The sequence below is a fragment of the Taurulus bubalis genome (assembly GCF_910589615.1).
Source record: "Taurulus bubalis genome assembly, chromosome: 12".
In the NCBI taxonomy this organism is placed as follows: domain Eukaryota; kingdom Metazoa; phylum Chordata; class Actinopteri; order Perciformes; family Cottidae; genus Taurulus; species Taurulus bubalis.
Genome location: NC_136600.1, coordinates 4247530 through 4274734, shown reverse-complemented (window position 1 = coordinate 4274734; position 27205 = coordinate 4247530). Strand labels below are relative to the sequence as shown.

General features: G+C 46.4%; 1 protein-coding gene across 1 annotated transcript in view; it reads right to left on the bottom strand.

Annotated features, from left to right (window-relative positions):
- Window positions 1-27205, bottom strand: part of vps13b (vacuolar protein sorting 13 homolog B) — a gene marked incomplete at its 5' end in the record, with an annotated part of 310239 nt that overhangs the window by 114207 nt on the left and 168827 nt on the right. Inside the window, 5 exons of the mRNA XM_079226893.1 lie at window positions 17690-17801; window positions 18517-18673; window positions 19024-19296; window positions 20138-20279; window positions 24434-24548. Coding sequence (XP_079083019.1) covers window positions 17690-17801; window positions 18517-18673; window positions 19024-19296; window positions 20138-20279; window positions 24434-24548 — 799 coding nt within the window. The remainder of the gene's footprint in view (window positions 1-17689; window positions 17802-18516; window positions 18674-19023; window positions 19297-20137; window positions 20280-24433; window positions 24549-27205) is intronic.

Sequence of the window (27205 nt, the reverse complement as noted above, 5' to 3'; positions counted from 1 at the left end):
GTAGTAGTCGTCTGTGTGTCCCTGCAGGACAGAGCCCCCCAGTCTCTCCACTAGAAGAGAGTAGGCGGGGCTTGTGAGGTCACTTCATCTGCTAGCGGCTACAGATTGGACATGCTTCCTCCCGGCTTGGCCTTTATGAAACATGTCAGGCCGAGCTCGAGCAGCGGGTCCCTGACGCAGAGGTGTGAAGGGGAGAGCCTCGCTGACTTCCTCAGACCTCCGATTAAAAACACATTTTGTGTCCCCACAATGATGTAAGCCCCGTCAGCCATTTTAATTCGAGAGGCCTTATCTTTAATTGATCGCTGGAAGAGATTATTCCCAACTGGCTGCAGTGAGCGAACATGGCAGGGGTATGACCAGAGACCTGGCTTGCCTTCACATGCAGTCATCTTCATCAAGCTAAAGTAGAACAGGCACATACCTCAATGCTACTTTTACACTAATTAAAGGAAAATAATTATTGCTTTTGCTGGACTCCAGATCCAAAGCCTGTCCCTGGTCTCCAAAGCCCAAAGTGACTCCAACAGAAAGTAGATGCAGGAACAAAAAAACAATTATTTTTTTGTTTCAAGTATGTTGACGATAACTGATGATGCGGCGAGAGCAGCGCCGCTCCAGCAGCGCCGCTCCAGCAGCGCCGCTCCAGCAGCGCCGCTCCAGCAGCGCCGCTCCAGCAGCGCCGCTCCAGCAGCGCCGCTCCAGCTGTGCCTCACATGTCGTATCGGATGTCCAGAATGTCAGAACTCGTGGAGCACGCCCTCATCATTGCCTCTAAGACCTTTCTCTAAGGCCGAGTGTTGTCCTGGTCGTGGGTAGTTCTACCCACGACCAGGACAACACTCATAAAGAGAAGCTGTGGCTAAACTGGTTCAAACACAATGCTCACTCACACGCAATATACATTGGTCTCTCTGATCCGGAGTCTCACACCGAGATGGTTCCAGTCCTCGCAGCATTCCTCCTGATTTACTCCTGCACATAAAGTCTTCACGCGCTGCTCCGGCCAGCAGGGTGTTTTATGGAGCTGTAAAATTAGGCCCACTTTATGGATCCAGCAGCACGAACCACTACTGTTTTTTTCCACTTGATATTGATTAAGCGCTTTGGTATTGCCAAGCTGGTTCACATTAGTGAGCTCACATGCGCATCCTGTGCCTTTTCTTTTTGTTGAAGATGCTCGTTTCTATCAGTGAACGTGAGGGTCTTTTGGCAGAGCGCTTTCAAGCTGATTACACGTTTGTTTACAGCAATTATTGCGTTCTGACAAAATGTTTAAAGCAACGAGATTGCATATCAAGGCCTTATTCTTCTTCGGATAAAGACATGAACATTTTTCCTAAACAAAGTCACGGGGAGTGATGGCCATATTTGATTAGGGTTAACGTGTGCTGCAGGTTTAGCAGACGGGCTGAACAAACATGTAACGGGATAGCTAGAACAGTAGGTCCTCGCTCGCCGACGTTTGCCTTGACCTTAAACAACATTTGATTCCAAGTCAGATTTCCCTGCAGCAAACAAAGGCGGAATGAAACAGAATACAAGGAGTCGCTGCTGGAAGCTCCCACATAATGGAATTAGAAACTTATGTCTAAATCACAGGCTTTAAGGAGAGACGGGTCGGACTTTAGAGAGTACCAGAGCAGCTTAGGAGCCCCTGGTGCGGCCCAGGACCCAGGCACTGCGAGCGCTTTCTCGTGAGGTGGCGTCCAAATACTTCCATGTCAGCGAGGAGAAACAGCATCAAATAATTACAATAATGTGGGGCACACATGCTTCCTACATCGGCTAATTCTTCCTCCACTGTAAACGGCTGCGTGAGCCAGTGTTTATAATTCTGAAGCGGATCTCGCATTCATCCAAACCGCCGAGTGTATTTATACAAAGTGACATTTCTATATGGGAGATTTCCCCCTTCTCCCAGCTCTGACTGAGGACGTCACATGGAGTGGAGGGGAGAATGGAGAAAAAGTACAAAACAAAAGGATGGGAGCGTAGCTTCATTTTGAAATCAACGAGAAAGACCCTGTAAATGTAGAAGGAATGCAGTTGAAGTCAAGGTAAATGAACTGAGGCGACTTCATAGAAAACCCACAGGTGTTTCTAGTAACATTAATGAGGCTACTATTCCTGTGTCCCAGTAAGCAGTGCACACTTTATTTAAAATAAATGTTAAGGCTTTTTTTTTTTTTTTAAAAGACCTCGAACATGTAATACTCTTTCCGCAGCAAAATGAATGCAGACTTGGGCCGAGCTTTATGTTTGAAATAAACTTGATTCACGTTTTCTCCACAACCACAACTGTAACAGTTTGTTACAAAGAACCATCTGAGAAGCCGTCGTTGAAAACTGTTTGGAAAAGGACAGGCGCTGAACCATCTGTCAATCAAACTCTTACCGAAGCCAGTCGGGAGAAGCCCTCTTGACCTCTTTGTGTCACCTCACACACACCTAAGCCATGCCCCAATCTGCCAGTAACTCCCGTGGTCCGGGTTAATCAAAAACCACCACTCCATTTTTAAATAAGTAAATCCTGTGAGGAGATATTTATCATGCAATGAGGCATCACCTCAAAACTCAACACCTGCCAGAAATAAAAAATAATACTTTTTACTACTTTTTATGACCTTAAATTCAGAAAATGTTTTAACGATCCGCGGTAACAAGTATCTATCATTTACAGTTGTTCCTGTTCCTACTCTCACAAGCCAAATGCCTTTGTTGAAAAGGCTCTATCTGGGTCAGACGTGCTACGTATTCAAAGCATTGATGTGTGACTGATATGGAGCTGCCACCCTTTAGCATAAATGCATGAACTAACACAAAAAGAATCTACTCAAGAAGCGGCAAGTAAAACCTACAGAATCGTCCAAATTCCAGCTCTTTAAAGCATCAGGAAACATGTCAAGACAAATCCTTCTCCACACTCTGTGTTCTCTGGCTGCTATCCGTCGTGTCAGACGGCGTCACCGCACCAATCCCACCGCTTCACCCGAGAGCCAAACGATCCGACTTCTGCGGGCTAAACGAGACGAAAGCTCTCACTCACTGTACGTACATGCAGTGTGAAAGAAGGGAGAGAGGAACGCGCTGAAAGAGATTAGGAGTAATGTAGAGAGGCGTGACACGAGAGGAGGTGCGGTGTGAGTGGAATGCCCTCAACAGGTTGCCGAAACGGCTGCAGAGCGGAGACCTACAGGGAGGTGAGAGTTAGAATAAAGGCTGCATTCAATCAGCCTCATCTGGAGCCCGTCACACTGAACATGTGCGGGCGACAGCGTTCTCTGAGAATGGGCCTGAGCGCGGTTGTTTCTGTGTTTGCCGGCGCTGCACCTCGTTCCAATAAGGAGGAAGAAACACGCAGGATGAGAGAGCCAGAACAAGAAGAGAGACGCAGGAGAAAGACTGAAGACCTCACACAAAAACCTCAACGAGGCACGATGATAGAGGTGCTTCTTGTGCAGGATAACCTCCATTAATAGATCATCTTCACAGAATTATCCTTTTCTACCCTTCTTTTAGTGTCCTCCCTCTCTTCTCCCCTCTCGCCAGCCAGTGTTTTGGTACACTGACTCCAGAACAGTGAGGAGGAAGTGGGCCCCAAGGGCCGGGCTCCTGACAAAACCACAACTCTAAACAGGCAGCGCTGTGAAAATATGGCATTCGAACAACACAATGCCAAAATGTTTCTGACCACCATGCCGACATCCAAAACAGCTGCGGGCCCTGAGAACATTTGATGGGAATGATAATAACAAAGAGAAAGAAACGGGCAGGGGGAAAGAAAAAAGGGACCAAATAATAAAAAGAAGTAGCAGGAGGGGAGTCGTAAATCAAAAACATGAAAAACAGAGCTTGGGCAGTGTCTGCGCTGAGCTGGAGAGCGGGACTTGTTTTTATCAGAAGGGACTGAGAGACTAGAAGCCAACTACCAATTTAAATGCATATTAAAAAGAAGAGAGTATGTGGCGAGAGGCTGCAGGGACAGCATGTGATGTGGAGTGAAGGATGCTGTAGGATAGGAAGGAAGGAATGAGTGAGTGTGTGTGTGTGTGTGTGTGTGTAGGGGGGGCTACTGTTTCTGCTGAGAGAACAGTCCAGGTGTAGAGAATCAGAGGAGATGGCACATCAAACGGGACTCTTTCCTGTAGCCCCTGTGGCAGGAAATGCTCTACAGCATCCTGTGAGCTGACCAGAGAGGAGCTGACGAGGGCCGGAGCAGCCAGGACAGCCAAGTGAGGCGGGGGGTGAAGGACAGAGGAGCACATACGCTGCTACGACGCGCAGAGGAACCAGGAAGGGGAGGAACATTAAGACTGGACCATGGAGTTGAACTAGGCCGTCACGGTCAGGTGGAGAGTAGGAAGAGGGAATTAGAGCTGAGGAAAACAAACTTATCTTTTATTTCGCAATTATATCCTCACTTTTATCAGTATATTCAAAGGATAACTTTGGTATTTTTCAACCTGGACCCTACTTTACAGTGTTTGTGTCTCAGTATTGGCAGTTTCTAAACGAGCTGCAGCGTAATGGTTTCTGCCGTCAGCCTACGTCTCCTCAAAGGGCTCGTTGTCAGGATGTTATTCAGAGAGTCTGACAGCATTATGGAAGGGACCCAACAGAGAAATAAAACCTGTTTCTTCACCTTTCGTTTGTTAGGTATTGTGTGTGACTCGTGGAGAAGTCTCGTTCTGAAAAGCTGCATCGTTGAAATCAGGTTCATATTCAGCCATGAACATCTCTTAGATACCACGAAGCTACTGCATTCTTTCCATAATGTTGTCAGACACTAATAGTACATAGTTACATAGTAACAACCTGAGCCGGTCAGTGGTGAAAACAAGCACCTTTAGTAGATGCATGTTTTAGTGTCTGCAGCGTTCTGCCTCAATACTCGACCACATTTAAAAAACTGTTGTCCCCAATAGTCAGACATAACTGAGACATAAAAACAGGGTGAAAAAAGCTGAAATGACCACCCTTCAAGTCTTTCAAATTGTAAAAACAATAACCTAAGATTCTATACGTCGGCTCCAGAAGACAGAATACTCTGAAGGAAGGTGATGAGTGTGATGTGCACAAGTGCAGCATGTGTGGTGTGTGTGTGTGTGTGTGTGTGTGTGTGTGCTTCTCCGTACAGTCTGACATGTCAGCTCGTGGTGTGTGAGTCTCCCTGTGCTGTCTGTTCAACATGTGTCTGTCAGCTGGATCTCTCCCTCAAACAAAAAACTAAACTTTCTTTTAAATGCTAATAACATCAGTCCATTACCAGGCTACACATAATGTGAGGCCCTTCAAAAAAAAAAAAAAAAACTCTGTTCAAAGCCCTTCAAATGTTGAGATGGAAAAATATCAAGGAGGGGAACAATGATGCTTTAAACACTGACTCCTCGTCACCGCTGAGGAATGGAGGCAAGTCCTGCCAACGGCCGGACATTTTCATCTCAGCGGAAATACATGGAGAAAAGCATTTGCTCAAGTTAATCATTTTTGCCCCGGTTACAATGCGGGCAGGGGTGGGGGGCTGATTGGAGGGCTGTGTGAGTGTGTGTGTGTGTGTGTGTGTGTGTGTGTGTGGTAAGTGCTGGAGAGAAGAAAGGGGACCACCACAGTAGAGTTGTCTACACGGTGGCTTCGCATTTCCCTCTGCGGTTCCCTCAAACCTGCAGCTGAAGTAACAGACTGACACACACGCACACGCTGACACACACACACACACACACACACAATCATACTGCAGGTGCCTTCATAAGGATTAATAAGAAGCGACTGCCTCAAGACAGCAACATTAAATCACAGGATATTCAATGTACACATTCTGCATTGTGTATTTAGAAAGAATCACATGCATGCAGAGGGACTAATCAAACACATCAGAGTTGGTAGCACCCTGTTCATTGAAGAAGCGATCCGATATCGAGCGGGCGGAGCCCAGGGGAGGAACACGGTTCTGAGCCCGCTTCAGTGCCAGCCTCTCGGTTCTTTCAAGTCTGCTTGGGCCTCCTGGGGTCGTAATGTTTCTCTTATTACACGAGCATTAGGGCAATTACGCCACTGGTTTCACATTGGCTTCCCAGAGCTTGTGGCTTCACACATGGGCATTTGAAAGCATCTGCACATTCCTTCTTTCCTGAGGTTGACTTTTCTTCTCTCTCCCCCCCCCTCTCTTTTTGACTTCTACTCAATCCTCAGAAAGCTCTGGACCGATGTTCCACTGAGTCGCCTACTGATAACTGCTGATTGGCAGGAGGCTACTGACCACACACACACTTATACACACACACACACACACACGTAGAAATAACAAATCTTGTTGGAGACACACCGCCTATCGATACAGTATTCCGGCCTGTCCAGCTGGCCTCCACTACTGCTGTGTGACTGTCCAATCAGAGCGTCCCTGTCAGAGCGGTGACAGCCTCAAACCAACCACACAGGATGCCAGAACATCAACATGTCATGTGCCGGGGGAGGGAAAAGGAACTCACACGCAATAACGCACGAGGCTGGGGCTCGACTACACACACGGACGCATGAACACGGAACGTATGCGCGTACAATTTCAGGCGTCGGACTTTGACAGGGTAACGCCGGAGGAGTGTGTGCGTCGCATGCTGCAGCGGAGCGCAGAGCTTCCTAGGTTGCCGGTTCGGGTGTATTCTTAGAAGCCTTGTATCCTGCTTCAGGATGAAGCATCTACACACACAATCAGGGAGCTGCGTGGCCCGGTGGTCAACCCCTGGTTCAGGCCCTTGGATGAGCGCGGGACAGCTGAGGGCTGATCCCTCTCGCCTCTGTCAGCGTGCATCCCGACCTGAATGACAGCAGCATGCCAAAACACAGCGAGCGCTTTTTCCGGGAAGCTCCAAATTGATGTCCGTCACCTCGAGTGCCACCAAAAACAAAAGGAATGCAGAACTCCACTCTGCTTTCAACAGCCGCAGACAGATGTGAAAGGGTGGCTGGTGGGAGATCCTATCTTATATACAATTGAAAATGTTGGCCGATGGGTGACGCTGCATGAAAGGTTGAGCTGTTCCACGAACTGTAAAAGTTCCACCTTTGAGGAAGAGGATTTTGTTTAGCTAAAGTCAAGGCAATCTGCCTGACATAATGTCCCATATTGTATATGTAGAAAGTGAATCAATGCACCAGAGACAAGTCATAACAAGGATTTTGATCATCTGACGCAATTTGTTTTACAGAAATCAATGCAATATTTGTTTACAGTCGTGATGCAGTGTTGTTCTGCAACCGGCAATGACACAAGAGGGCGGAGCTTAGGACAGCCAAATGCTTTTTATGTGGCCAAAGGTTCTTATGAACATGATACACACTGTGAAAGGGTTAAAGTTGGAAGACGAAAACATGGACAACTCCCAGACCAGACAACACTGTGGTAGCAACCTGTCAATCACCTTGTAGCCCCGCCCCTAAAGCATCCCCTGCTTTATGGTCTGTTTGACTCTAAATTACCATAATTTACTAAATGAACATCATGCTGTATTGAAGAAGACTTGAAACTAGAGATTGAGACATAAACTCATGTTTACAATGTTTACTGAGGGAATAAATCAAGAGAGAAGTAGAGTCATTTATATAGACTTCTATACAACCAGAGGAGTCACCCCCTGGTGGTCAGGAGAGAGAATGCAGCTTTAACACGTGAAGCATAGACTTCTATACAACCAGGGGAGTCACCCACTGGAGGTCAGAAGAGAGAATGAAGGTTTAATACATGAAGCATATACTTCTATACAACCAGAGGAGTCACCCCCTGGTGGTCAGAAGAGAGAATGAAGGTTTAATACATGAAGCATATACTTCTATACAACCAGAGGAGTCACCCCCTGGTGGTCAGAAGAGAGAATGAAGGTTTAATACATGAAGCATAGACTTCTATACAACAAGGGGAGTCACCCCCTGGTGGTCAGAAGAGAGAATGAAGGTTTAATACATGAAGCATATACTTCTATACAACCAGAGGAGTCACCCCCTGGTGGTCAGAAGAGAGAATGAAGGTTTAATACATGAAGCATAGACTTCTATACAACAAGGGGACTCACCCCCTGGTGGTCAGAAGAGAGAATGAAGGTTTAATACATGAAGCATATACTTCTATACAACCAGAGGAGTCACCCCCTGGTGGTCAGGAGAGAGAAAGCAGCCTAAAGGTACTTTTGCTTTCTCTTCACTTTTCAGAACCGGAGGTTTGCGCCTGGTTAGCAATGCCTTCTTTGAGACACGCAAGAGCTGCAAAATAAAAAAAATTAGGGATATTTTTCTTCTGTCATAGAAACAAAACATTTAAAACTCTTCAGCTTATGTTAACCGCAGACCATGTTTCTGTCATCCAACCAAAATCGCATTAAAAAACTCACTAACTTTGAGACTGGGGAAGCGGAAGTGAAAACATGCTGCCTCATTCTTGGTGCCACCACAGGAAATACTGACAACAAGTTATCCTCTTTGGACGATAGAAGTCTATATTCATTTCATGGATATCCAAATATTATTTTGATGTGCTGGATCAAACCGTTAAAGAACCCAGAGAAGAACTAATCAACATGGCCGCCCCAAGAGCCGATCCACTTTGGGCCAAAAAAGAGAGGGGAAAATAAGTTGTGGTGCAGTTGCCTGATTCCCCTGCGGTGAGTCCTACACCCCCTCTCTCCCTCGTCTCCACTTTCTCTGAACATTACATTGGAATCGTGTGCGTAAGACGGCCATAAAAATGTATAGCAGGGCCCGGGTTCTCTCCCTCCTAATCCCCCTAAACCTCTAACTGCAGGCTGAGGAATACAAGTGTTGTGGCGCAATCTTCTCACAGAGCGGAGGGCCCTGAGAATAACATCACAGAGGCCACAGATATTTATGGAATGAACCACAGGCTGTACACAGAAGTCAGCAGACACCACAACACGGCACACAAGACCCTGTATACAGCTCCCTGCTCACGACGCTGCAAAGTGTAGCGCTGCGGTCGCTAGCTCTCCAATGAAAGAGAGGTGGAATCAGAGGGACGGAGAGAGATGACAAAGATACAATATGATATATAGGTGAATAGAGGCAGCTATAAATCAGTGATTTTATTATCCAGATGAGCTTTACTGCTCGTCTGTCTCTAGTCGGACAGAAAGGGTGGTCGGCCTTAAAGAGGCCGATGGCCTCATAGCGAGTGACTTGATTGAACATGGCGGTCAGGTACTCTGGTCGCAGATCAAAGATCAAATCCACGAACATCCATCTGGTTTCCTCCACTCTGCTCTCGTAACATTAGCTCCACAAATGCAAACCAAGTCTTCCTCTCTCTCTCTCTCCCTCTCTTACGGCTGCAGAGGCAAAATGGCCGACCCCCCTCCTTCCAGGAAATCAGCCTGCATGTCATATGATACGCTCGCTGTGTCGCGTGGGAGACAGAGGAGTCTATCTATCACATCGGTTCCCACTGAAAGAACGACAAATATCACTTTGTGGAAAGAAAAAAAAAAAGGTGAAGGGGGATATATTCCGCCCTCAAAGCCACAGCGGTATTCAGTGGCTGAGTCTAAACTTCCTGTTCGCATTACGACATGTTGTCCAGAGGGGCCGGTCCAACATGTCGGCTATCCTGTCGGAATCAAAAACATAAATTCCTGGGCTAGCTTTAATAAAGTGGGCGTGTGATTTACTCTGGGCAGCGGCTGTCCCCCGTTCTTAAAACAATTTGATGTTGCATTAATCCCGAGTGTCAGGGCCATGTGAAATATGTCCGCTGCGTTTACCAGCACCAGGTGTTTCATTTGCCGGACTGACAAAAAAAAAAAAAAAATGTTTATCCTGGCTGACCCTCCGATCCTTGCTTATTTTATCTCCTCTGCAGGAGAGCGGGAGAACATGGGCGAGCAGCGAGAGAGTAGAGCAGAAAAACAAATGGAGCCAACTGAGTTACATTCACAAAGGAAAGGTGAAGCTCTCTCTTCCCAGTCGGTCTTCCTCGGCCCCGAACTGAGCACATTCTGATCGAGGAAATATTTTTGAACTATTCTCCGCTTTACCTCTGCTTGACTGCAGGGTGGGCCTGATGTAGAGTCCCTATAACCAAGAGTGAGTCAGCATTTGTGCACATCCAGTTGCCTGGGTTTTATGAATGGGTTCTTGGTGAGAGGCCTGAAGTTAGGTCTGTGGTTAGCACGGAGATTTGTCAGTAAATGTCCCACTCGAGACATTTGAAGCTTGTGAGTGGCTTCATGTGGCGAAACACTTCAGAAATCATAAACGCGACGTTCCTTTGAAAAGATTACTCGCTAAATAAAATGTGTGAGAATCACAAACGCTTCTTTGCCACAAAGCCTATTTTCTGCAATAATCAAAATCCACTAGGAAACATCCCACTGGCTTTTTGTGGAGGGAACCGGTGCCATGCTAACTTCCTGTGTGATCTCTGCAGCACTCGACTCCTCTGTGGTCAGCGTCTACAAACTCTCAAGGATCAGTGCTATTTCCCCCTTTTCTTCCCTAAAAAGCATATCATTACTGCTGATCTACCATATGACAACTGGACATTTGCAATTAACGCAACATGACTACATTCACGTTAAGACAGTGGTGCAGTACCAAAAGGGATCGCTGTAATAACATGTATTTAAGTCAATACACTCACAGGAACCAGCTGAGAGATCAGAACAGCTAGCCAAACAAGCACCGGTGCAATTTCAGACATTTACTAAGTTGGTTTGGTGTTGCTCACAGTTCCGCGTTAATGACACGCCAGGCATGTTTTTACAAAAACACAACATGAGTAGAGATCCTCTGATCCCCACCGACACCACTGCTCTAGAATGCTGCTTTGCATACTCAAAGTACTGAGGAGCGATGTACAATGTAGCAGCGAGACACTGCGACGCTTTACATCGTATTACCAAACGTCCCGTTGGCGCATAACAAAAAAATGCATAACCTCGCCGCTCATCATTTATGCTGCTCTGCAGTGGCACCTTATAAAGATCACACCAAAGCCTTCTTTTAGTCTGGTGATACAGATATTACGATCATTGCCATCGCTGCCTCTGAAAGGAGTTTATCATTAAACCTGCTCGGCAGCCGGCGGAGGTTTGAAAGCAAGCCCCTAAATCAGTGTATATAAGTGTAGGCCCTGAGTGTCACTGTGTGTGGCCCCAGCAGCTCCTCTCCTCCGCCACCGCAGCGGAGAGAAGCCAACGCACTTTTTTCTCCTTTTTTGCTGGTGTAAACAAACGGGGGAAATGGGGCACTTGGCAGCCGACCGGAGTGAGTGATGAGACAAGTGTGCACTGAAGCATCTAATGAATCATTTTCTGGGAACTTGGGGGGCTTTTTTTTTTTTTTTTATGAGGAAAAAGAAAGATGCGGAGGAAGACGGAGGGAAGAGGGAGACCAGCTGAGAACAAAAAAAAAGAAAGAATGGCATTTCAAATAAAAAAAGAGGAGAAAGTGAGCCGCAGCTGTCAAAGAGAGCCTGAGAGGATCATTCTGTCTTCTGCCCCGATGCGAGGACAAGAGATTAGAACGCATAAAAGTGGCAGGCTCTCCTAATCCTACCACTAAAGCAGCAGCAGCGAACCCCAGTGACCGAGGTGTCTGCTGGCGCTGTGGCAGCTCTGCACCTTCGAGCCGCTTCACTCACACTAATAAAGCAGAAGGACTGTCCTGCTGCTACTGAATGAACACACAGTGAAGATTAGCAGATCTATTCATGTCAAAATACTTTATAGTATATACAGTACAGCCGAGTGTTTACAGGAAACACGCCTCGGTCTATTGAATTATTTACATGTATATGTCTAAAGAAGTTATTGTTAACTTAAAGGGACGGTTCACCCAGAAAGACTTTTCCTTTTATTAATCTAGATTTATTTGGTGGGAGCTATCTGATTGACAAAGTCAGGGTTTCTGGACAGAGACATTGCTGTTTTTCAAATGTAGTTTTTTGGTGCTTGGAGCACCACAAGCCGAGCGCCACATGGTCCCATTATATTGGACTTTTCTACTGGGAGACATCTTCACCAGCACGGCAGGTAAGAGGAAAAAAAATAATTATATTTTGGACTTATTTTTGGATGAACTGTTCCTTTAGATTCTGTGAAAAGTCAGAATTATTGATCCGACGACATCGTCACAAATACCAGGTTAACTAGTACAGGGACACTCAACACAAATCACATGTTAACTCCACATTAACCAGCTGGTTTTAGAGTAAACGTAAAAAGTAACAAAAAAGAGTACAGTATTTGTTTGTATCCAAAATATTGTAATGCAAAACAAACAGTTATTTTGTCCATGTCTAGCGAGGGAGTCCATGTCTTTTTTAAGAGCCAACAATGCAGATGGCGGCAAAGCTAAATCTTGATTCTGTAAATGAATATTGTAAAAATATGGATCTGTTTACTGTAGAAGGCAAAGTGAACCCGACTGCTCGCCCAGACGTTTCTGACCAGGTCAATCCCTTACTGTCAGGCAGGAGGAGAGAGGAGTGCGGCCCTCACATCACAAGGATGTTACTGGGAGGAGAAGGGTGCTTCAAACGGTGCCAAGGAGTTTTATTGGTAACAGGCAGGGTCCTGGCTTCAGCAGGCTGTGTTTATCTGCGGAGGGGAGATCCCCATCACAACCACTTATTAGGACACATATGTGGGCTTAGCCAGGCAGCCATTCAACAGCAATAAGGGGCTTGCTTACTGACCACAGTGTGCTGGGACTGGGACCAGTCTAACTGACGCGAGAGAGCGGAGAGGAAATAACAAATAGACATGGAGAAGGAGAGAAATAAATGAATAGAAAACGAGACATGGGAGGCAAAAAGGACAGCAGAAGGTGAGGAAGAGTGGGAAGCAATGGATGGACGTGTGAATAAGAGCTATTATGAAATGAAATTGCTCCCGTAGCTGCGCCTACGGTGTATGAATGTTAGTCCTGATGTGGCACCTGGCATGGTAGCTCCTCTCTCCTATGTCAAGCATATTTGAGTATTAAGAAAAGCGCTATATAAAATCAAAGTATTATTATTATGAGGGGGGAAGGAGGGGAGGAATATGACGATATTGGGGAGAAAAAAGTTGGGGCGTGAAAGGAAATAACAAAAAAGAGGAAGAGACAGTAAAAAGAAGAAATGAAGGTGGAGATGAGGCATGATGGAGAACGAGTGAGGAGAAAAGAGGAGTAGAAAGAAAGATACAGCCATAAAAACCAGCCGAGGATAATGAGGAGTTATGTGACAAACACGGGATGAGGAAAGAAAGTATAGGGAGAGAAAATAAAAAATGAAATGGGAGACATATTTTGGGAAGTGTGTGAGAAAAAGACACAGGAGGAGTCGCATCGTGTCGACTTGGCCCCGAGTCCTCGCTGACGCAGCGTCCGTGTCTGCCGTTACCGTGGAAACGCAGGCATGCGCGCTAATCCAAACAAAAGTACAAAAACATATTTTGCGGCGGCGGGACGCCCCCCCCCCCCCCCAAAAGTCTCCCTCGGACAGACCATGAGGTAACCGAGCATGTGATGGAATCTGGAGCTGTGTCATCGAGGTGTGGGGATGTCGGGAAACGGGGCAGATATTTTAAGACACAAACACACGGAAACATGGGCAGACACATGGATGCTACACGGCAATGAGGGAGGGGCCAAAATAAATCATCTCTCGACTTTCCTCGGAAAGTTGCAAATAGTGTTCAGAAAGAAATTATTCGGCATAACTCATCTTCTTGTCAGTAATAGATTCAGAGCGCTGGCCTGTCCATCCAAACTCCTTTTGTATTCTCATGAAGAAACAGAGTTAGCATCAGTAGGCTATAACAGTGCCATTTAAAATAAATCAACATAGTATGTTGTGGGAAACCATGGAAAATATTTTGCATAAAAAAAAAAAGTGAAACATTTAATTTCTAAAAAAAAAAACGGCTAAAACACAATGAAGCATGAACAAAATTAAAACAACACAGAGTACCAATTCATTTCAATGTAGTTGATGAAAGGTCCATATTGGACTAAGATATTGGCACAAACAGCCAGACGCTTTAACATGTGGACACATGCTACTTGAAAAGAGAGCTCTCGATTCAGCCCGGCAAACAAGGAGCTTTCAATCCAAGCGTTCCAAAAAAAGAGAGGAGAAAAACAGAGCGAATGAGTAAAAAGATCTGTGAGATTTTTACTGAAGGCCCAAACCACAAGAAAGCCAGGGGCTGAATGCATGCTGGACATTCCCCGGGCCAGCGCTCATGTACTTGGAAAAAGCCCGCTTTTTTTCGAGGCAGGAAAATGATTTCAGCTGTGTAAATTGACAGCGGCCTTGTAGCCGTAAACGGAGAGAGAGAGGAGGGGAAAAGCCTGCCGCTCTGTCATCATTCCTACTTAGCGGAGAAGCCTCCTGCAGGGAAACAAGATTCAACGTCACATGATCAGATGGAGCGGCGTTAATTCTTACCAAATGCGGTGGATAGCAGATTAGCTCTCGTGGCTTTTTCCAGTCACAGGTTTGTTTGACCTTCTCTGAGGAAATCCATCCGGGCCAAACGATAAATACACGCTGCGGCCTGCGAGTTTGAGGCTGGAAGGGAAGCCGGGGAGCTTTGAAGTGTCAGGAGCCGGTGTTAGCTGCAACAGCGGCGAGACGCGCCGCGTCAGGGTGTTTACACACGGCGGCTCCTGGAGCCTCCACCGGTCCGCCCTCTCAGGGTGGCATTACAGTAAATCTGTTGGAGACGCCGCGAGGCCATCGTTTCACGTACAGGAGACAATAACAGCGCGGCTGTTAGTTCAATTACGACAACGGATGTAATTAGTGGCGGGCTTTAAACAGAACTGCAGCACATGGCTACCGGCGCTCACGGACACATTTCTCCTCGTGGCCGCGGCCGGTTCCAGATTGTAAACACACATCGGTTTGCGTGATTACAGACTCCCACTCTGACTTTCTCCACGCAACTTGGGGGAGAACACGCAGAGGAAGCACGTCTCCCTAATCTCAGGGTTATCAACCGTGTGACCCCGGGAGTACGATCCACCCCAAATTGGAGGGGCAGATGTGAACGGGGGACGGCGGTGAGGATGATGCACGGTTGGAGGTGGAAGAGTGAACAGAGAGCGGTCTGACTTAATTCCAGGGTTTGGCTGCAGAGGGTAAGTGGTGGCTCTGGGCTTCTGTGTGTAGAGGTTAAGCCCGTGTGGGCGTGTCGGTACACATGCTGCTCCTCCTGTTGGGGACAGCCGTGTGCGTTTGTCAGGCTTCATACACATTGTGACCAATGGATTTCCATGACTTTAAACCAAATTCCCATGACCAAACATTTTGTGAAAACTGGGTGTAAACAGTAAAAAGTGAGTAAGTGTAGTATTTAAACTAACAATGAGAATACAAAGCATACAGTAAACCTTAAATGACACAAATGAATGAGATAATAGTTTGATTAAAAGAATAAATATGTATATAGATGCCTGTATGTATGCCTGCTTATATTTTGAGCGTCTATCTTTTAAAAATGAATTATTTCAAACTCAGCATAAATGAACGACATGAACACATGACTTTTCCAAAACCTTTGTGATTATTATTTTTTCAAGGACTTTTCCAGGCCTGGAAGTAACCATTTTAAAACTCCATGACTTTTCCAGGTTTTTCATGAGCGTAAGAACCCTGGTTTTGTGTGCAGGTACAGGCAGGCGGCTGTCTGGGAGTGAACGCATGCCTGAGCGTGTTTGTGTTTGTGTTTGTGTGAGTGGAGGGCGAATGCGCGGTGGCGTGTTTGCGTCCCGGCCGGCGGCGGAGCAGCGTGCGAGGCGATGCACGCCTCCAAGCAGATGTGGGCACCACAGCCGCAGGAGCCGCCGGCCATCTCCCGACCACAGGCGGAGCGTCACCGGCCAATACGGGGGTCAAATTGCATGGCTGGTCTCACTGGGTTTTATTTTTTTTTAGGGCTAAAATAGTCTTTAGAAAAACTGCAGATTATTTTCCATGCCCACAAGATCGTTATTTATCATCCGACATGTAACAACATGGCCGACGTGCCAACAAAGTAAATCTAGGGAACTGTTGCCGTGGAAACAGAGTAGTTACTACACATTAGCTGTGCTAACTTGCACCAAAACAACGAGCAAACATTCCAGCACAGTGCACTGAGACTAGAGGGGATGAAGACGAGAGATGAAAAAACACCCGGCAAAACAGTAGCTATGGTTACTGATCAATACCATCTCTGCTCCACGGCATCAAGTGAGCGACTGAGAGGGAGAAAGCTCAGCTCCTATGGGAGACATTTGGACAAAGTTGGACAGAGCGCTATTCCTCTCCACCTAGATGGCTACAGACTCCCTGATGTACAGATGTCTCCCAGGCGACACTTCCACCGACTGAAGCCTGAAGTGGCCTCTCCCTCCTTTTGTTGACCTTTTCTCTCTTGCTCTTTCTCCACTTCACTTCTTGTGTCAGCTCACATCTCACTTGCAGCTGCACAAAGCATTTGGCATCACTTTTATCTCCCTCATTACATGTGTTTGCCAGCTCTGTATCTGCCCGTTCACACAGCGCTCTCTCTCTCTCTCTGACTGACACACACACACACACACACAAGCTGTGGGGCTGCGGTTTTTGAGGCAGCTATGACACAATCCAGATTCTTTTAGCTGCCTAGAGGAAGGAAAATGTGTTTTGTGCAGAGCTATTTCCCTCAGAAGTCCAGATTTCCCCTGCCTAGTTGCTTTGATCCACATGGCACGGTGGAGGGGGGGCTTGTGTCAACAGTCTTGTGTTTCGGCTGGAGGGCCCAGCAGACCCCCAAGGTGTCACTCACTGCTCCCTGTCACTGTTGCAGCAGTGTGACCGCTATGTGGCGCTGTCACTTGCTGTGCCCTAAAAGCAGCCGTAGAATTGAATAGGAAACACACACTTGCCTCACAACAGCTTTTATGGAGTGCGACTTGAGGTCAAGACACATTTGAATGGCACCTTCAATGGACGGTGGTCAAATAGAAAGTGTTGTGGTGGTGTAATTCTAGCAGTGGAGGGCTGATGAGATGTAATAACTGAAGAGGTGTCGGACGCCCGCAAGTTCAAATGAGTAAAAGAGGGAGACTGTGAGGGAGACTCTGTGATAAATATCCTGCACGTTATCTTGGATCTACGGAAGCCCTGAGAGGACAGTGAGAAAAGGTGCTGATATAATGTGTTAGAAAGTTACGTACATTTAAATTCTCCTGGAAGAAAAATCGGAACGCTTTTAGTTCTCTTTAGATGGCGGGTTATGGTGCACTTGAGCCTCTTGTGGCGGAAATGTAACACTTTTTTTTTTAACCACCTGTTTTCCTAAGCCCCAAAAAGAAGAAATTAAATAACATAGAAAAAATTATCTTGGCCAAACTTTTAAGAACAGTTTGTTTTTTCTGCCTCCCCTCTCAGAGCTTCCGTATGAAGCAGAGAAAGTGAGGACGACCAAAAAGGATGTGCAAGCGGAGGAGAAGGGAAAATACCATCGATTTAAAACCGGTACTAGTGTGTGTGCGACTGGTTAGAACATTTAATCCCATTAGAATTGCATGCTTACTGCATAAAATACTTTAAAAGCTCTAGTAAATCACTAACAAAAAACATACCTGGATGACTTTAATATTGATTTTGTACTGAAAACATTGAATATCCATAGTTTTCAGAGGTTGTGGTGAGAAGAGAGTTACTTACTGGTAGATGTCTTTCCTCAGCACAGTGCGGGTCAGGGGGTTGTCGGCCTGGGGAGCCATGCTGAGGGAGCCCAGCTTCAGGACCAGGGTGTCCTCTCTTTTCACCTGAGGCTCTAGTGGGACACATACAGGGGAACATATGGACTCAGTGGCCACTTTATTAGGTACACCTGTACAACAACTGCAATTCAAAGCAACAGCTCTGCCATAGATTCTACCTCGAGTTTGTAATGTTTTTGCTATGTGTTGTTTTCTAATATTCTATTATTGAGGTTGTAGTTTGCAGTAACATTGTACTGGACTACATTATTTTGAGGTGTCACAATAGTACACCTCTCAATAAAGTGCAGCAAAGTAAATAAGTATTATATATATATAAAGTACATTTATTCTATTTTATAAATGCTTAAACATATGTGAATCCCCACAGTGCACATGATACACAAACATCCAAAAATAATGTGGGACATGAAGACAGCGCGCACACACACACACACACACACACACACACACACACACACACACACACACACACACACACACACACACACCACTGTTACTCATTACTACAGACAGACATGGATTTGGTATTCTGTAGGAGTGTATATGACTGTGGTTGGGTGTTCAGAACCTCAACTATTTCTCATAGCAAATGTCTAATGTGGTGGCTCTGCTATGTCTGGTCGGCCATGACGGGGACTTTCATGCAGGCACCACAGACGAGAGGAATCTAAAACACAGGCTGTGACCCAACACTGTCCCATTGTTTGTTTTCCATGTGAAAAACAACTCAAGTGAGCGCTGCAAAGCGACAAGCTCTTCTCTAACCTGAGGCCGCGGGTTTGTCCGGTGACCCGGGGAAGAAGACCCGAATCACGCTGGTGTTGATGTACATGAGAGGCAGGCAGCGGGAGGTCAGAGTGTGGCTCCTCATCGGCTGACCGGCGGACTTCCCGCACTCCCTGTAGCGCCTTGGTACCGTGGCCTGGAAAGACCATAGAAAGGATAAATATACAATAAATTCACAAGATCTTACTCTTGTACACTACAAGACATGTGAGTTTCTTTCAGAGTTCAAGGTAAAACGTATTGTACATGTATGCAGTTTTCTTTAAGCTGTTTAACTCATGCATAATATTTCTTCTATAAATCCTAAATTATTTTAAAATGATTGTATATTTTAGTTAATTTGACTATAAACCTACATTACATTTCTCGGTTTACCAAAGTACTTCAAAAATGCATTCAATATTTACTCGATGCACATGAAAAAGTGAAAACATAAACGATTCGTTGTTGAGAAGCTAAAGCTACAGGTGGTAACAGACATGCTACCTGGAACACCCCCGCTACGGTGGCCAGTAAGGGGCAGGAGAGCACCACATCGAAGGGCTGTGCCGTCAGCAGGATCTCTCTCAGGTACTGAGGGGCGCTGTCCGCCAGAGGGTCCGCGCTCAGCCGCTGGCTGGTGGCGCCGCCGCCGCCGCGCGCCGGCCGCTCGGGCCGGGTGGTGAGTTTGTGACGGACGTTTTTGGTGACGGCCTGCGTGTACGTGATGGACAGAAAGCCGTGCTGCTGGTGGGAGCCCTCCAGGACCTTGGCTGCAGTCTGGCCAGTGGTCAGACGGGAGAAATCATTACACAGGACAACTGCAGACAAAACACGTCCACTGCTCAGTGTCATTTCTTTGGCTGAGGGTTAAGCATGGCTAAAAATAACATACCTCTTGACTTTACAATATTAGTCGTCTTTGATTCTCCAATCAAATGAAAAAAATCTTCATGAAGAAACTGGGCCTTAAACCTCAGCCAAAACAACAGACCCCTGTGTTCCCATACACAACTCTAACAAACCAAGCTGAAGCTATAGCGAAAACACTTTGAGAAGAAATGTATTCAAATGTAGTAATTTAGACTGGATGCTCAAACTTTATGAGAAGCATAAAGTCTTATAAAAGCAATTGATGGACTGCAACTGAACTTTGGCTTCGTCAGATTACAATCAAAAGGGGATTTGCAAAGCGAATGCAGGGTAAAAATCACTTAAATACCCATTGAGTCTGTTGCATGATTAAAAGCAGATCTGCTCAAGACATCGGTGTAAAGTCTGCAGAAACATCCAGTAACAGTGGCCTTTATAGCTGCTCAGAAAGTCATTCATGTCTAAAAGCACAACATCTATTTGGGAGACTTTCTGTAAAAGAATAAGTACGTACAAAAAACACGTTGAGAGTACATTCCTTAGAGGTCAAGTGTGTTATATAAGTACCCAAAGAGGTGTTTTCCTTCAAAGTGTTGTGTAAATTAATGTATTTATTTGTGACTGTTCCAATGTCTACTGTATAGTTTAGAATCAGAGGTTCATTTTGCTTCTGGACCCTCTCTGAGGAGCACACTGTTCCTGGAGGTCAAGCAGGGTCAACTAAAAAGGAGAAGAGCCGGATGCTTACAGGAGGGAAAAAGCCAGAGAAGTGGCTGAAAGATTCCTGCTTGCTGACGGGTCGAACCAACACAGTGCGTCTGTTCAGCTTGTCAGTGCAAGAGAGGACCACTCCTCCACAGCCGCCCGAGCTCCGAACACCCTCCTCCGCACTGGAGGTGAGGAGAGGAAAGGAGAGAGGAGGTGCCCAAAGGGACCGAGAAGGCCAGGAGTCACAGGGAAGATGATGATTGAAGTACAGATAGAGAAGAATCGGGGGGAGAAAAGAAAGAAAGGCATGAAACCTCAAGGTCCTTTGGGAAAAGTGAAATGTAGAGCTGATTAAAACCAAAAGGAGCTGCACCAGCTTGAACCAGCTGACATATTGTGGAATGGTCTTATACGATTCAGTAATAATAACAACATTAAAGCAACTGTTGAATTCTGGGATGAGCCGCATTTTGAATGGGAAAAAGCAACTTACAACCTGTACATAAGATAAAAGCTGTTGATAACTCATCACTTAAGCTACTGTACTATTATTATCCAATGCTTAATTCAGTTGATTAAATAACTCTACTATATCCAAAAACCCACAATGTGTCAAATATGGCAGTTTGGTCGGTGCTCCTGTGCGTTTGACATCAACGCAGCTGCACCTTAAACGTGCCACAGGTGAGGCAACAGGCAGGTGAGAGTGGTGGTGGATGGAAACAGCTGCTCTTTACCTGTGCAAAACAGTTGAATTTTTTTGTGGCCTCAGTCGCTAACCACGTGAGCCGTTAGTCCTGTAACAAGCGTATATTGACACAGCATATAGACGGTTACCTGAAGAGTCACATTTGCATAGGAACGCTGACCAAGCCGGGAATTTGACACACTGCAGGGAGGATATGATCCAACACATTACCACGTACAGGTACCAGTATAAGACCATCACCAGAATAGGAGTTCATCAACAAGAGAATGGAGGCCCATGTCCTAGTCTCCACACACACACACACACACACACACACACACACACACACACACACACACACACACACACACACACACACACACACACACACACACACACACACACGTCACCAGATTTCATTGGCTTGATTATCTAGCCAATCGGAGCCACTGGAAAGACAGGGGAATGTTATGCCGTAAATTGGATTTAATTGCTTTTTTTTTATCTTCATGAAAGTTCAAAGGTGTATGAATGAATTACATTCGAGCACACATTGCATTATAGCCCAAAACAATGCTTTTCATTTATGTTCCTGTCTGTCCAGCAGGAGCAGAGAGGAAGGCCCTTGATTAGGAGCAGCAGAGCAGCGGAGGCACAGAGTATACAGGCCGAACGACGGCTGCTCAGTCTGGCTGGGGACAGGCAGGAGCCTCACCACGGACGTCTCCTTGCACTGCAGAACGAGTCCTTCATAGGGGCCAGAGTGCAAGCCCTGCCCGGGCCTGCAGAGACACACAAGGCCACGCTTAACTGGGGCATCTGGGAGTACTCTGCTGTGGCAGGGGACTGATGGAATCTCTTTAATGGCTAAATTACATTTAGATGAGCAAACAGCACACTGATACCAGCATGTCAGCAGCAGAGGCACACATTGAGACTTAAATGCAGGTTCATTACGGAGGGAAAATTGACATTAAACCGTGCTTTGAGATATTAATCATAATGCAACACATGTATTAACTTGGGGAACTGAAAAAGCACCTGTGAAGCAGACTTTAAAATGAGTTAGCGGGAAGACGGACACGACAATCCTCACTCCAATGTGCAGCACAACAAAAACACTACACTACAGAATACAATACAACACACACAGCGTTACTACAGGATGCCAAATCATGTGCAACACATGTATGGCAAAATGTCTTCAGACAATGGGAACGGTTCAACGCCATCTGCATCATATCTTGCACGCCCCCCAGCAGCACTGAGCGCTCATTGAGAGAGAAGGCAACTTTCTGTGTGAATATCTCTTTGTAATCTCCTCTCAGCTGTACGAGTGACTAACACACATGGACCCCCCACAAGCGCCTCCTTTCTCCCTCCTTTCTCCCGTCGTCCCTCGGTTCCAATCCAGCCGTCCTTCGCTCCGAGCCATTTGGGGAACAGCTGGAAGACATCAGCTCCAACCTGTGAGCTGCTCCTTGGAGCCAATAAGGGGGAACTGTCACCGGCCGTCCTCTCTCTCCCTCTTTCCCCCTCCCTCCCTCTCTTTCTCTCTAAAACGAGGAGAAGAAGCAGCTTCATAATGTCTAATCTTCCCACTGGAGGGGAAGTTGTTCACCTCTCCTCCATGCTTTGTGAGCCCCCCGCACCAACGGGCTTCCATGAGCGCCCACCTTTTTATTTTTTGGTCCACCTCCTATTTTGATACAATCAGAGATTTAATTTTATATATATATATATATATATATATATATATATATATATATATATATATATATATATATTCACCTCGCATATTTTCCTGCCCTTTCTATTATTCCATTCATTTCATTTTCCAGCAGTGAGATAGCCTGAGGACAGATGAGACGTTTTTCTCTGTCAGGCCTGATTTAATTGGACCCGCTGCACACAAATAACCTGCGCTGGGTGATGACATACCTAACAATTATCTGTTCAGAATGATTAATATGGACCCCGACCCAGTGGGCCCTCTTGTATATGTGGACGCTACAGATTGGAGTGGGCCGGCAGCCCTGAACAGCCACGACTAGAACCTGGCTCGGATGATGGAGTGCCTCCGTCTGCCAGAACTTTGCTGGGTTTAAAAAGTGTGCTGAGACCACGTTGTTAAAAGCACATTAAACTGAAATAACCTAGAAATAAGTAAATTGACCCATTATCTACTTAGGGAGTCATAGAGGTCTACTAAAGAGATTACGGTTTGGCTCCGTCTCAGAAGTAATTGGACACACACCTGTGGTGAGCAGAGCAGAGATATAACGACCCGCGACACCTTTACGCTCCGAAGCCGTCTAACCACTGACATTGTCCTGGCTTAGGTGGATTCTCCGTACCGGGTGGAACACATGTGGCCCGATCATAAATCAACCGGCTGCAGCGAGACAGGGAGGTCTGCTAGACAGTCCATCGAGCACACGGGTGAGCCGGTTTCCAAAATCTGGCAAATCAGAATCCGCGTCTATTATCATATCAGCGGCGAGAGCACTGATTGCTAATGACGGGGTTCAGTGCGGGCCAAGGAAGGCCGAGCTCCCCTTCACTGCCTGGCTCCATCCAGAGGAGGAGGGACTTATGGGAAAATGTCTACTTGGGCACGTAGGCACACGGAGCCCGAAAAACACATGCAACATGCCGGAGCGTTAGAGATCGCTGTTTCATTATCTCCTCAGACGGAGAGAGAGGAAAACTCCACCCGCTAAAGTGGTCCCCTTCCCAACAGAACAAGACCTCAGGCACGTTCACGCTCACAGCCGCTGACTCCATCGCGCAGCTACGTGATCGAGGCAAGGTGGAAGGAATACAGGAGAAAATAAGTATTCAAATATTTAACTGAGGCCGCCCTTTAATTGATGGGAACTTGTGTGTAGGATGTGGGGAAAAAATACATAGATCTTTAGTTACTGCTTCAATTCCCCATGTTGCAATATGTTCTTTCATAATTTCAGCTAAATTATCCCATTGGAACTTGACATGGTTACGCTGAGGATGCAGTGGAAACTCCCCAACTCCCTGTTTCTGTGAATCGATTCAGACTCTGCAGACGTGTAAATGAAGGACGCACAGTACGGACTGAACTCTGCGGCGTGAGTCAGAGTTGGTTTCATCGGCCCGTTAGTCCGTCTGCAACAGCTTTCTGGAAAGATGGCGACACGGAGGTGATAATCTGGAAGAAATCCCTGTGTGAGCACAAGTAAGAACAGATAGTGTGTTCGTGGTCCTGGTGGTGAAGTGTGTGTGTTTAGACTGCGGGGCCGCGAGAGCAGAAGTGAGCTGGATGGTCTGTTTGACTCTAAATGACCATAATTTACTAAATGAACATCATGCTGTATTGAAGAAGACTTGGAACTAGAGATTGAGACATACACTCATGTTTACAATGTTTACTGAGGGAATACATCAAGAGAAGTAGAGTCATTCACATAGACTTGTATACAACCAGAGGAGTCACCCCCTGGTGGTCAGGAGAGAGAATGCAGCTTTAACACATGAAGCATAGACTTCTATACAACCAGAGGAGGTTGCTGGTCAGGAAAGAGAATGCAGCTGCTAAGACTCTTCCACATCGGCTTCATGCCGCCTGACCTGGAGGCATATACGTGTTTGCATGTACGTGATGTACTCTACCTGCATCTGTGCTGGTCGATGTTGAAGCTGCCAACTTTACATTTGATCTTTGTATAAACATCCTGGACGTCCACTGAGGCACTCAGGTCTTCTAGTTCGCCGATGACACAGATCTCTGACAGAAACACAGACAAAAAACATGAAGTGAATCACAATGGAAAGACACTCGGGCAACTTCATTGTTGCCGCCCTTTGATTTGGTTGAAGCACGCCCTATGGCCATCATTGTGCTTAGCAGATACTGAACTCGGACAAGAGGGAGTTCCTCCTGTGTGTGTGTGAAAATGATTGACCCGACTGTACTTTATCTAACCCTGTCCAGGTCCAGCCTTTGTGTGTGTGTAGTCGTCTAATCGTACGTGCGTGCCCCAGTGCACCTTGTGTGCAGTCAAACCCGCCCACTTCAGGCGACGTGAGTAAGCCTCACAGGCGGACTGATTCACTTTGTAGTGCGCCGAGCCCATCAGCTTAACTGTTGCTGCGTCCCTCTCATTGTTTCCACAAGAGAAAGTCCCACAATCGCAGGCTGGCTTGGGGAAAATGGACTCCATGCATGTGAAACTATGGTTGTTGTTGTACTGTGTTGCCTTGCGGTGGTTCTGAGAAAAAACGCAGAGGCTTATTAAAAATTGAAACACAAGGCATGTCAGCTTTATTATGGATAACTTGTGTGGAAAGAACTCTCCCGAGCTGTGAAATACTCAGAAACTTATGGTCTCTGAACGTGGTGTTGATATTGATGTATGATTTTTTTCTTCTTACCCAGCTTGTAAGAGCACTGGAAACCCTTAGTCTTAGATGGTTCATCTTAAAAGAGGCGCACTGATTTGTGCCTTTAGCGGAGCGTCTGGAGCCTCACGCTTGAATTTCTACCTCTAATCTTCCAACACATAATAGCATAACACTAGAGCCCTGAACCAATGCGTCTTGGAGTAGCTGTTTTTTTTCCATTTCTCTGGAGAGACAAGAATCTTATTTCCTTTTGCAGTTGAAAAACACATTACATCATAGCAGATTGGCTGCAGTCATGTCTGTGGCTTGCTTATCTCAGAGAATGTCCGCGTGATATTAGGCTTCTAATGTTTCGCCTGCACACGACTCTTGTTTTCAGTAACATGCCGAATGTGTTGCGCGCAGAGGATCCAGTGGGAAGTTCAGCTCGCTGCTCAGATGGCGCACATTAAGCCCAAATCCAAAAGCAATGCCTATTTAGGATGTCTCTAAGTCAACCCATCTCTGTGAGGTCCTCCGAAGCATTCCCTTTCCACCATTCAAAAACCTTAAGCCGGCCGATCTGCTTGGCAGATGCTAAATATTACAGCCACCAATTAAAGGTAAAGCTAGCCTTTCATCGCCGCAGTAAATCTAAAGGGGACAAGAGGCGGTTCGCTTGGGATTCATCATCCATTTATTTATTTGTCTTTTCCCCTCCAATCCCTCTTTCTCCTCCAGCTGCTTTTCCCTTCCAAGGTGTATGTGAACGAGAAAAGAGGCGGGGGTCGGTGGCTTTAAGTGTCGATACAGCAGCACTGAGATCTCTGAGCAGCTTCCTGCTCACATTGACACGATTGCAAAAAAAAAACAGACGTGAGACTTATTTCTCTTGTCTTATTTCACAGATTAATCAGACAATCAAATTGTATTTAATAACAAATACTATTGTGAATTGGTGGATTGCTCCCTCCAGGTGGGGACAGAGTGCCTACCCCAAGCGAAGGAGTTCAAGTATCTCGGGGTCTTGTTCACGAGTGAGGGTAAGGTGGAGCGGGAGATCGACAGACGCTGTACCGGTCCGTCTTGGTGAAGAGGAGCTGAGCCGGAAGGCGAAGCTCTCCATTTACTGGTCGGTCTACGTTCCAACCCTCACCTATGGTCACGAACTCTGGGTCGTGACCGAAAGAACGAGATCTCGGATACAAGCGGCCGAAATGAGCTTCCTCCGCAGGGTGGCCGGGCTCAGCCTTAGAGATAGGGTAAGGAGCTCGGACATCAGGGGGGAGCTTGGAGTCGAGCCGCTGCTCCTTCGTGTCGAAAGGAGTCAGCTGAGGTGGTTCGGGCATCTAGTCAGGATGCCTCCTGGACGCCTCCCATTAGAGGTTTTCCAGGCACGTCCAACTGGTAGGAGACCCCGGGGAAGACCGAGGACACGCTGGAGGGATTATATCTCCCGGCTGGCCTTGGAACGCATCGGAGTCCCCCAGAATGAGCTGGAAAGTGTTGCGGGTGAGAGGGAAGCCTGGGTCGGCCTGCTGAACCTGCTGCCACCGCGACCCGACCCCGGATAAGCGGCTGATAATGGATGGATGGATGGATTGTTAATTCAGGCAGTCACTGCTCATAGTTCTTCTTCAATGGTTGCATACTTCTGTTGCTGCTACCATGAAGCACTTCTTATGCGTTTAGAACATATAATATATATACACATGTGTATATGAAGAGGATGTAGCCGCCCTACCGCTACCCATTGGTTTGTCAACGACTGTTTTGAAGCCCTGAGTTTGGCATTTTGATTGTCGCCATCTTGATTTTTTGCAACCAGTGAAGGGAAGTGACCATATTTGGAGTATATGACTCTTGTAGCCCCGCCCTAGAGCATACTCTGCTTTACGGTCTATTTGACTCTAAATGGACCATCATTTCTGTCTTCACTTATAATTTAAGACTTCTATACAACCAGGACATTAGAGAGAATGCAGGTTTATGGCACATATGCATTGGCTTTACTTTTAAGAACCAGAGGTTGCCATCTGGTTTACTAACAATCAGCAACAG